General features: G+C 38.3%; 1 protein-coding gene across 10 annotated transcripts in view; it reads right to left on the reverse strand.

Moving 5' to 3' along the window:
* ATP8A1 (ATPase phospholipid transporting 8A1) overlaps nt 1-12,491 on the reverse strand; it is a 266,396-nt gene that overhangs the window by 100,173 nt on the left and 153,732 nt on the right. For all 10 annotated transcript variants that reach the window (XM_078001749.1, XM_078001748.1, XM_078001747.1 and 7 more), the window contains 2 exon segments: nt 4,676-4,814; nt 1,039-1,103 (listed from right to left, as the gene is read on the reverse strand). In XM_078001749.1, the coding sequence (XP_077857875.1) occupies nt 1,039-1,103; nt 4,676-4,814 (204 nt within the window).

The raw sequence follows: 12,491 nt of genomic DNA on the forward strand, positions 1-12,491 counted from the left end.
ACTTAAAACACTTAAAGAACATGCTTATCCAAGAATTGGAGAAAGATGATGGCAAGAATAAGACAAAAGAAGCAAGGCTACCATATGCTACGGAAGGTAAATGCCCAAAGCCAGACAGAAAGGATACCATATCAAATGAAGCGTGGCTTGCTCTGCTTTTGCTTCCACATCACAGGTCCTGTCTCTAATTTCCTTCAGGTATAAGAAAAACTGTGCACCACCTGTAACCCATGTTACTGACAAAGGCATCAACACCATCCCTTCTTCAGTCACTGCTTCACCATCCCTTCCATGCATGTGGCCTCTCAGCTTCACCAACATCCCTAATTACCAAGGTTTTCTCTGTTCTTTGCGTCATAATGACTATTTTAAGAAACTGTATAATCACCTCTACTGTTCTGTCTTCCACCTAAAATTACAAATAGTCTCCTTTACTTTAAACTATTAACAGGTCACTTGACCTACATATTATTTTGCTAACTATTTTACACTGTATTCCTAACAAATCTTTCCTCATTTCTCCAATATAACATCAAGTGATCACAGCCATGAAAAAAGACATCCTAGGAATTCATATTTCATTCCAGAAGTTAGGACATTAAAGAAAGTCTGTCTTACTAGGAATGGTTGTTTTGTGTTGTTCAATAGCTTTCACATTTTTTTAAAAAGAGGTAAAATATATATTAACACTGGAAGTTAAAGCAGATATAAAATGTTTAATATACAGAATACTTGGATATGAGCAAGTTGCAGTCACTCAGCAACCTCTTGACATAATGCTTTTGTAAAACAACTTTTCTGTCTCACAATATTACGCAAATCATTTTGCAATTTCTTTTAGCTGTCACAGATGTAAAGCTTGAATCAATTTACATCAATGTGATTCAAAACAGAGTACATTACATTAAAACAGAACTACAGTGATAAGGTACCTTTGAACCTCAGGAAGATAAAATATTTCCACAGCTACCTGAATATAAAATAAAATAACACGAATCCATTTTTAAAGGAGTTTTAAAAATACATGATTTTACTTACATCAAGAGAGCCTTCATTTATAACAATCATTCCCATGTTCTTCTTCAACAGTTTGCAGGAGTGTCCTGTATCCAAACATAGAGTATATTAATTGATAACTAATTTCTCCAGAGAACAGGTAAAGATGTTAAAACAATGATATGTACTATGAAAATACCTAAAGATGATTTTACAAGGACTGAGGGCAACCAGTTGTTTTCCAGGTTTGTAGGAAGTTAAAAATGAAACGCTCTTGCTTGTCATAGGAGGGATATGCAACAAATACATCTGGCCTGTTAAGGCTACAAAGACATCTGGAAAGAGATGGTGGTAAGGATTCTTGATGTCCTGAAAACCGACAAATGGATTTGTAATACCCTTCACGATGACCAACATGAAGAGCAAAAGATAGGCCAATGACTGTTTCTAGAAAACAGAATAACAGAACCCTTCTCTAGACACCTAGGGAAGGTGCAGGTGGCTGCCTCTTGGATCCGCTGATCCCATCACCGTCTCCTTTCCTGGGAGAATCAGTACATCCTCTACTTTCCTGCCTTCTCTTGCTTTGTTGTACTTACTGCGGGGCAAAAATCCCCCCTTTGTTAAGTCCAACTTGGCCTACTCTGTACCTGTTTGCTACAGCTGTGTCTGAAGAAGAGGCAACTCTGCTGATGTCACATTTTAAAAATACCATGCTATTTAAAATAATTCCATCTATACTCACATTGCCTTTGTGATCTCATTCCATCTCATGATTTCATACACCATCCAAATGTCGACCATTCTGAAACTCCTAAGTTCCACTCAGCCCTCCTTCCTGAACTCCAGACTCTCATATGTAAGTGCTTACTTAACTGCAGACACTTACGTAGAAAGTAGACATTTCCATCATCTCAAAGGCAGCCTACTCAAACACCAGGCTCCTGACCACACTCCTCCAGCCTCCATCAAGAAAACCTACTTTCCCTTCAGTTTTCATCATTTGGGTTACTGGTAACTCCATCCTTCAAATGCTAAGGCCAAAAACCTTGAAGCTACCTGATCTATTTCTTTCTCTCATACTCTACATCTATCAATCTTGTTGTCTCTACCTTTAAAACATATTAAGAACCCAACCACTTCTTACCATTAAAACACATCAAGAACCCAAACACTTCTTACCCTTTCCCTTGTTACCACCTTGGTCCAAGCCTCCATCATATTTCCCCTGGATTAATGCAATAGCTTATTTCCTGGTCTACCAGCTTCTACACTTGCTTCCCTCTGAGTCCATTTTCAGCCTAGCTGTCAGAGTGACTGTTTTTACGGGACAGTCAGAGCATGTCTTTCCTCTGCTGAGAACCATCAAGTGATTTCCCTGTTTACTTGGAGTAAATGCAGAGTCCTGACAGTGGTCTGGGAGGCCCCATTTACCTTGGACACTGCTATGCTGAATCTCTCTTCTACTACTATTCTTCCTTTTGCTTTTGTGCTGTTTCTCTCTGTAACAGAAGACAGCTTTTCTCTAATCATCATGCAACAAGCTCCCTCTCCTCTTTTAGGTCGTTCCTCAGCTGTCACCATCTCAATAAGTTCTTCCTGACTTCACTATTTAAAACCAAATCCCTCTGTGCAATGCCCTGTGTTTCCCTCCCATTTCAGTTTTCTTTATAGTAATCATTGACATCTATTATACTATGTATTTTTCTAATTTACTTTATTGTGTGTTTCACTGACTAGTATCTGAACTCCACAAGGGCAGAGATTTTTTTGGGTTATTTTGTTTCCTGCTCTGCTCCTTGCACTTAACTGGTACCTGGCACTGTAGATACCACGATTATGCTGAATGGGTGAATCTTCCCTACCTTTTTCTAGGAACCAATCATGACTCAAGATTCTGAATGTTAAATATAACCAGAAACCACTACCATATTCTTTTTTCATAGGAACATCCATAATAGTGAACATATCCTGAACTACTGGTACCCTTGACTGCCTATTTTCCACATTTACCACCCTTTATTGTCATATATTTTCTATCTGTAGTCTGTCCTACCATATTTGTGTTTTTAGGTCTCCCAATTTTAATACATTCTGCATTTCACCATTATTTTCCTTCTCATACATCTTCTTTCCATTTTCTAATAACAGCGATAATTTTTACAATCAAAATTAACAACTTGTGTGGTTTGTCAAGTTCTAGTTTTTTTAAAAACAAAATGAATTTTCTATTAATAACATCAATTTGCTATAAATTTGAAGTAGAGTTTTATATTTACAGGATACGTTAGGCTGACTGCTAATACTTCTAAAATAAATACTAGCTAAATTTTAAAAAATACAGAATATTTTAAAATGACTTTCTAAAAATGTGGTTTCATGCTGTGAACTCCCCTAAAATACTTCCTTCAACTTGGGTGGAATTTTGTTTGTAATATATATGATTAATATCAAGAGGCTAAATCTATGTCAGGATTTATAGTGCGGAAGCTACCTACTTTTACTAAATTTGGGGAAAAAACTTTTATTTATTTATTTATTTATTTTTGGCATATTGCTGGGACTACAGGCTTCCAATGCCAAATAACTTCCCCTGCGTAAGACCTCCGTTAGGGACTCAATTGTTCTCCCCACCAGCACTCATCCCAATTCCTATGCTGAACTCCTAACCACCAGTGACACTACATTTGGACATAGTCTTTAAGGAGGTAAATAGGGTTCAATGAGACCATAAGGGTGAGGCCTGCTATGGTCTGAATGTTTGTGCTCCCCCAAATTCATATGTTGAAACCCAATCACTAGTATGGTGACAGTAGGAAGTGGGGTCTCTGGGAGATGATTAGGTCATGAAAGCAGAGAGCTCATGAATAGGATTAGTGCCCTTATAAAAGAGGCCTCAGAGGGCCGCTTTGCCCCTTCTGCCATGTGAGAACACAGTTAAGAAGGTTCTATCTATGAACCAGAAGGCCAGCAGTCATCGGACACCAAATATGCTGGTGCCTTAACCTTGGGCTTCTCAGCCTTCAGAACGATGAGATATAAATTTGTTGTTCATAAGCCACCCAGCTCATGGTATTTTGTTATGGCAGACAGAATGGACTAAGACAGTGCTCTAATGCAATAGGACTGGTGTCTCAGGAGGAAGAGACATAAGGAGTAGTATACAGAAGAGGAGCCACGTGACGACAGTCAGGCAGAGAGGCCTTACCAGAAAACAACCCTGCAGGCACCTTGATCTTGAACTTCCAGATCTGAAGCTTCCAGAACTGTGTGAAAATAAATTTCTGTTGCCTAAACCACTTGGTGTGTGGTATTCTCTTATGGCACCCTGAGCTACTATAAAGTCTTTCCAAAAAATGGGGATTAACATAGTATGAATACAAACTGGCAATCTTCTTCTTTCCTATTATCTTAAAATAACTTTTGGTCACAAAATCAAGTGTCAATACATAAATATTCCATAAGCCCAATTTCCAGACAACTGTCAAAATGTTATCCACATGTGCCAATTATGGATGGAACGTGTGGGAGGCAGAGACGCAAAGGTGAAAAAAGACTGGAATATTCCAATCTTGACATATCAAATCTTTTGAATCTTGAAATGTCTCAAATCCATCTTCTAAAATATATCAACTTATTAAAAAGCACCAACATGTAAAACTTGAACTAGGTGAATTACCAATGTTAATGGCAGTTTCTTGCTTGTCCCCTGTAAGGATCCAGATTTTGATGTCTGCTTTCATTAGCGTTTCTATGGTTTCAGGCACTTGATCTTGTAATTTATCCTCAATGGCTGTTGCTCCAAGTAGTTGAAGATTCTGAAAAAAATTAGTGGTAGAAATTAAAAAAAAATCCGCTCACATTCTTCAAAAACAAAAAATTGAAGTGTGTATATGTTTTAAAATCAGAGACTAAATGATAATTCACAGACTTTGGTGCAACTTCCAACTATCCCATTGAGTTTTCTCTCTGAAATATCCTTGACTTTTATCCAGTCTTTAGGCATTAGACTGAGGCTCCCTGAAGCTATTTAACGTAACCCCTAAGGTAAGGAACAGATTCTAAAATAAACTTGCATAGAAGCGGAGTAAAATCCAAAGTCAGTTAAAACCAGCCTGGGCACGGTGGCTCACGCCTGTAATCCCAGCACTTCGGGAGGCCAAGGCGAGTGGATCACTTGAGGTCAGGAGCTTGAGACCAACCTGGCTAATATGGTGAAACCCCATCTCTACTAAAAATACAAGAAAGTAGCTGGACATGGTGGCGTGTGCCTGTAGTCCCAGCTACCCGGGAGGCTGAGGCAGGAGAACCTCTTGAACCTGGGAGGCAGAGATTGCAGGTGAGCCGAGATTGCGCCACTGCACTCCAGCCCGGGTGACAGAGCGAGACTCTGTCTCAAAAAACACACACACACACAAAAAAAGTCAGTTACAAAGGACAGGCATTCTAACACACACACACACACACACACACACACACACACACACACACACACACACACACACACACACACGCGCGCGCACAGCTATGGGAGACCACCACAGTGAAGACACAATCTTGTTGACCTGTTTGAAAAAGAGTAAGGTTACCTGTTAATAATATTAAATTGCAATTTGATGCAGTGTCAGGAAATGTATACACAACAATTAGAAACCATGAGGAAAAGAACAACAAAGTGATATTAGTCTCTACAAGGAAGAACAAGTTGGATGTTTTTCACATAGTTCCACATTTGTGTAGCAGAAGATCGCACTCAAATATCTCTTGCTCATTAGATATTGTCTTGCTGTAAGAACAAACACAACCAATGGGCTCTGGGGAAAGCTGTTATTTTTATTATTTATTTTGAGATGGAGTCTTGCTCTGTTGCTCAGGCTAAAGTACAGTGGTGCCATCTTGGCTCACCACAACCTCCACCTCCTGGGTTCAAGTGATTTTCCTGCCTCAGCCTCCAGAGGAGTTTGGATTACAGGTGTGTGCCACCACACTGGGCTTTTATATGAGACGGGGTTTCATCATGTTAGCCAGGCTGGTCTCAAACTGCTGGCCTCAAGTGGTCTGCCCACCTTGGCCTCCCAAAGTATTGGGATTAAAGGCGTGAGCCACCACACCCAGCCAAAAGCTGTTTTAATCTCTCATGAGAAAGAATGGTTTCTACTCTCATCTTCCTAAACGGAGGTGGTAAGGGGGAGAGAACAAGGTCTTGGCTGTTAGGGAAACCTGGTTTGCCAAATGGACATAGGTAATGTTCTTGGTCCTAAATACATAAGAATGCAGTGATGGATTAAGATATAAAATTTTATTTCCATCACATGCCTAGGCACTGTTGCTAGCTGGGTACCCTTCCTAGCAGTGCTTGGCAGGCCGCAACCAACTGATTCTCAGTCTTGCCCTGTTTCAATCTCCAGCGTGATCCTCGTCAGCAATTATCTTTCTTCTCATTTTCTCCTCTCTTGCCTTCATTTTTTTCCATTTAAAATATAGGTGAGGGCAGAATGAATGCAAGGGAAAGTAAGTATTGAGGATACTGCCAGAATTGGTGATAACAAAGAAAGCCATTTTCTACTTTTCCTTATTTTCACCAAAATTGAAGTCTAAAATTAGTCTCAAGCTTTGGTTAGGCATGAAAAATAAAGTTAACTATATATACAAATATGCAAGTGAGAGAGAAAGTGTGTGTGTATGCATGCGTGTAATTTACACCTGCATTAGTTTAGAATGCTTTTGGCTGCAAGTAATAGAAAAATCTAACAATGGCTTAAATAAATTAACTTTCCTCACTTAAGTAGTACTGAAGTGGGCAGTTGTGGACATTTAATTTGTAGCTCGACCATACCTCAACTAATTCTCCTGACCTCTCCCAATGTCCCAAGGTATAATTATAAAGGCCATATAGAAGACAAAAATACCAACTGTATCTGTCTCTTATATGAAAAGCAAAGTGTTTTTGAAAAGCCCTCAGCATATTTCCAAATACTAGTTGGCCAGATAGTTTTACAAGGCTAACGCTAACTATTTGTATTTAGCTTTTCCAGGCTCCATAGTAGAGCTGTTGAGGAAGAAGGGGGATGGGAATGAGTGCTAAATTGCCCAGGCAACAGTCCCTGCTATAGTGGCCATACAGGATGGGCATGCGTATATGTAGTGTTTGTCTGTGTATACCTAAGTATGTATGTCTAAGTAGATAGATGCACACACATCCCCCATTGCCTTGCCTAGTGAAATTTGGTTCCTCCTACAAAACCAAACTCAAAAGTTATTGTTTCTTTTAAGCTTTCCTTTATTTCTTAAAACAAAATTTCCCCTCTGCTGTTCTCCTACAGAACTTTGCTCATCTTTATATATCTTCTATTAAGAGAAGTGTAAATGCATGAGTAAGGTAGGTTTGCTCAAAAGTAGGGACCATGTCTTGCTCATCTTAATGACTCCACAGCATTGAATGTCAGCATTTAGTATGTTTGCTAAGTGAGCTAATGACAAGAGCAAAATCCAGAAATTATAAAAATCCTGCTGCAATCTAGATCATTTTCTTTTCAATATATTCCAAATAATATGGATAGTTATTAGACACACTTGATGCATGACTTCTTAGTATATAATATATGATACAGGAAGGCACATTTCCTTCAAGAAGATAGCATTATTTTATTTCCTTTAATGGGAAGCAGACTCGAAATCTACCATAACCTGATGAATAATTATCATCAAGAAGTTCAAGAAAGGAAAGGAAGAAAAATTCAGCATCAATGATGCCAGCATCATAATTGTTGAATTTAAATGTTTACACAATGATTCTTTCAAATCTTCAGCTACTTTTAGGGCATTTGCAGTTAAATCATTCTGGCTCACATCCCAGTGAAGATCAGGATATAGCTGTGTTCAAATTTTAAGTATTTTACCCAAGACATGATAAGGGTTTTTTTTTAGTGATCATGGGGACAGTTTAGTAATACAAGCCCTCAAAATTTCCTGCAAAAATATTTTTTTGCAATATGTTTCCCAAAACACTGGGGTAACTAGATAATGTGGGAGCCAAGATATGAACACATTCATTAGAAATATATAAACAAATATTTTGTATATTTTCTGTCTCTAAGGGGGAAAATGAGCTCAGAAAGTACACCAATATAATATACATTACCACTCACATACCTATAAAAATAAAATGACTTCACTGGAGAGATCACATTGAAATCATATTTGAAAGAAAGAAAGCATCTAGTTTTGCACAGGTAAAAGAGAAACATTTTCAAAGCAGGCACAAATAACATAAAGGATCAAAGATGTAGGGCCAGCAAGGTATGCTGAGAAAAGTCACACAAGTAGGTTAATATGGAGTGTTTTGGTGGTTTTAACACAAATCCTTAAGAAGAATAATAAAACATTTCTGAATATTCAGCAAAATTGTAATGGTTCTACTTTGATGCCTATGAAGGAAACACTGTACTCCAAAAGCGTGTTGATTTTCCCTTTATCCTAAGAGCTCCTTGAGAACAGCACTGGTTAATTTCAGCAGAAGGCTCTGCAGACTCCTTTCCTTTTGCCCTGGTATCATTTATGATGAGATTAGAATCTTGAGTGATAGGCTGTTCTGCTTTTGGAAATTAATACTGTTAGCTATATAATGATCATTAGAAAAAAAGATTTGAACTTTGCGTGCTTTTCCTGATCATAACACAAGAGTGTTTAGGCCGTAATCAATTTCATCCCAAATATGTATTACCTTACACAGATGGCCACTAATGGGCACTAGGGGAATTACATATTCAGCAAGTGTTGAAATGCGATAAAATTCCCATGGCATTTATGGAATTAAAAAAAATCCCAAACACTAATTTTACTTTCTAAACGTCACCATGCTAAATGTTACAAAGGCTCGAGGTTGATGACTCTTTGATATAATATAGATTTAGTTATCACTGAAAAAATCATAAAATAATGTTTATTCACCTAGTAAAGCCTCCAGTAATCTTATTTTCTCTTTCAGATGTTCCTAATGTATGCAGAATTTTTAAAAAGGCACATAAATGTAACATTTCTACTCTAAGTGAGGACAGAAAGCTTCATGTAGAGACTGGTAAAATGTATTATGATAGTTTTAGAAATTATAGTTTTTCCCCAATACCTGTATATTTTGCGAAATAATGGAACCTCAAAGTGACCTATTCCCATATTAGCAAACATTATGTCAGTGCTTAGATGATGTCATATTTTTTAAAAGTTTGTGATGTGCTCCTAAATGAGAAAAGTATAATAATCAAACTCTTATCAACCCAGGCTTCAGATGACAACATCGGCTATTTGGCAGAAATTTCCTTAAAGACAAAGTAATATTATTAAACAAAATTGTACCATTGGAGTAAATGTGGATAAATACTAGTAAGATTTATTTCCATATGAAATAAGATTATGACTAGGAAGATGTTGAAGAGGAAACCAGCATTTCACGAATAGAAAAATTGTACCAGGCACGGCTAAGTGCTTTACACTTATTAATTCAGTTAATAGCTTTGTGGAGATGGAGTAAATTGTCTAAGGTCAACTAGAGGCGCAGGTGAGCTACCACCGTAAGGACAAAACACCAAGAACTAATACATACCCAAGGAAGCAAATGGGATGTAAAACTGAGATTAGATGAAAATTAGAATTTTGTTCAAATCATCAGGTTTTTAAACTTTTGTGTCTGTTCTCGGTCTTCAATAATACTTCATTTCTATGAGTGGGTTTCAGCCTCAGTCCTGAGGCACCCCTGTCAGGTGTACCTATTTCCCTATTCCTACCTGCAGGCCTCAGGGTCATATTTCGGGATTAGCTCCTTTGCAAGCACACATGCGTGCCTGCATTCATTCACAAATACACCCTAAGCAGGTACTTCTGGGCAGGTACGTGTGCCGGGGATACAATAGTGAGTTCCTTCCTGCATGAAATTTTTATTTCGGAAAGCTTCGTTAGAAACTCTCCTTGGCTTCCTGGCTGCCTCGTTTTCTAATTGTACCTCCTTGCCTTACTGGTGTTTCTCCTAAACCCTGACTGCCTGGTTGTCATCAAGTCCCAAGTAATCAGCCACCGGGCCAGAAATCTAGATGGTGCTTTTCAAACTTTAATTTTCAGAATCACCCGAAGAGCTTATTAACACAGATTGCTGGGCCCCACATCCAGAATTCCTCAATTGAATAGGCCTATGGTGAAGCCTGGAAACGTGCAGTGGTTGCAAAGCTGCTGGTCTGAGAACCTAACTATGAGAACTGCTGATCTAGAGCAGGGCTGACAAGCTTTCTCTGCAAAAGGACAGATGGTGAATATTTTAAGAGTTTGAGGCCCATATATTCTCTGTTGGAACTACTTAATTCTGCTGTGGTAGCATGAAAACAGTTAAAGACAACATGTAAACAAATGGATGTAGCTGTGTTCCAATAAAGCTTTATTTACAAATAGGCAGTGGGTGGATTTAGCCCTTGGGCTGGAGTTTGCAACTCCTGATGTAGAATGCTTGTGAGCGTTCCATCTTTGCACCTGGCTCCAGCTTCTCTGATCACTACAGACATCCCCATGTCCAACTCCTACCATTTTCCCTTAGCCTGGCCTTAGAGCCTCAGGTACCAATTCTCTTTCTTTTCCTTGCAGTTTCAAACTACAATAAACTATAATACAGGATTATCATCAGAGAGAACCAGTGCTCCCCTGGAAGAATCACATTATATGTTACACCCTATCTTAAAAAATGTTATACATATTGTATGTTATACGCTATATATGTACTTTTATGTGAGTACAAAGATAAACACAGGAATGAGGTATCATCTTAGTCTGGATGGCTCAAAAAATATCTATCCATGAGTTGACACTTGACTTTAAATCCTAAACAATGAATTAAGGTTTAGCCAAGAAATGGGGAGAGGTGGGGAAAGATAAGGGAGGAAATTCCAAATGAGAAGAAATCACATGTACAAAGACGGATGTATGAAAAGACATGTAATGTTTGAGAGTTGCCATTTAGTCAGTATGGAAATGATAGACGAAGTGAGGTGTGGCAGTGAGGAAGATGAGGCTGGAAAAGCCAGCAGGGAATGGAAATGGAAAGGTCTGTATGTTATGCTGACAACCCCAAAGGCAAGGGACACCTGGTGAATTTTAGAAGAGGAGAGACAGGATCAGATTTACATTTCAGAAAGGTCACTAATAGTGTCTGGGGTTGGATTAGGACAAAAGAAGCCTGCATGATAAATTAAGAGGCCACTGCAGTCACCATTCTCTTGAGGTTTAAAATACGTTAACTCTGGAATTAGGATGTGCTGTGGGATTCTCAGAGCCATTCTACAACACTGGTTCTCAGAGGCTGCTGGGCTCCTCTATGTTCTGCATTCCACTGGGTATCATCCTTGTTTTAGAGACCTAACACCTTCTTTCCTTTCCCTTTAATCTGGTCTACAGTACTAAGACTGACAGCATTAAGTCATTAAACCATTGGAATGGCTCATTTGCCTGCTTCTGGAGAAATCATTCAACTGGTTAATTTTTCTAAGGCCAAGAAATAGATTTTAACTTGGTACTTTTCAAACCATAGAAATCACATTTGAACTCACAAAGCCAAGGGCTTAGTTATAAGGCCAGAATTCACACACCCAGCTGAAAGGAATCAGGATGTGAGAGGTGACTGGGTGTAGCTTGCAAAAACAACACATCCATCTTATCTGAGTGAGAAGACAGCAATACCCAGGGTGGAAAATCTACCACGAAGCATTCATAAGAAGGAACCTATCATACGAGAAAGGAGGAGCACGTGATTAGAGATCTAAGGAAATCTTAAGTACTTTAAATGAGAAGATTCTAACGGCCAGTTGAGGGAAAATCATGAAAAACATATTTCCATCTTATTTTCAAGGAAAATGGAATACAGCACATAGAGTACATAGAGGCTGCCTCACTAAGTCGTTGAGTCCCAAACAGGCCAATGACTCCCATTTCCCATCCTGAGTGCTGATCTAGTGATTATGCAACTGCACAATTGATTTCATTTTATTTTTCAAGTCTCCAATATTTTGTACACATTCTTACTTTCTTAGAAAGCAAGTTGGTAACATAACTTACAGATTATTAACATGGGATCTGGAATTAAGACAGAACTGGGATTTGCATCCCTACTCTGCCAACCACTGGATATGGGTCCGTCAGCAAGTAACTTAACTAAGAATCAACTTCACAACAGCAAGATAAGCCTAACAACATAGTTTAATAAGGATGTTCTGCAGATGAAATTACATCAGTTATCACAAACATTTTTGAGCACATTAGAAAAAAATGTTGAATATGTACTTATGACAGTTATATTTTTGTAAAACATTATTAAAATTAATAAATTATGCACATGATAAAATGCAAAAACTAAAAAAGATGAGACAAAACAAAGAGAAGTTCTAACATTTTCTTGCTCACCCCAATGGATCATGTTGTGTCTCATTTTAGAGGCCCTCCCACTAAATAATCAGGGTAAAGAG

This window comes from Macaca mulatta, chromosome 5 (assembly GCF_049350105.2).
Source record: "Macaca mulatta isolate MMU2019108-1 chromosome 5, T2T-MMU8v2.0, whole genome shotgun sequence".
NCBI lineage: Eukaryota > Metazoa > Chordata > Mammalia > Primates > Cercopithecidae > Macaca > Macaca mulatta.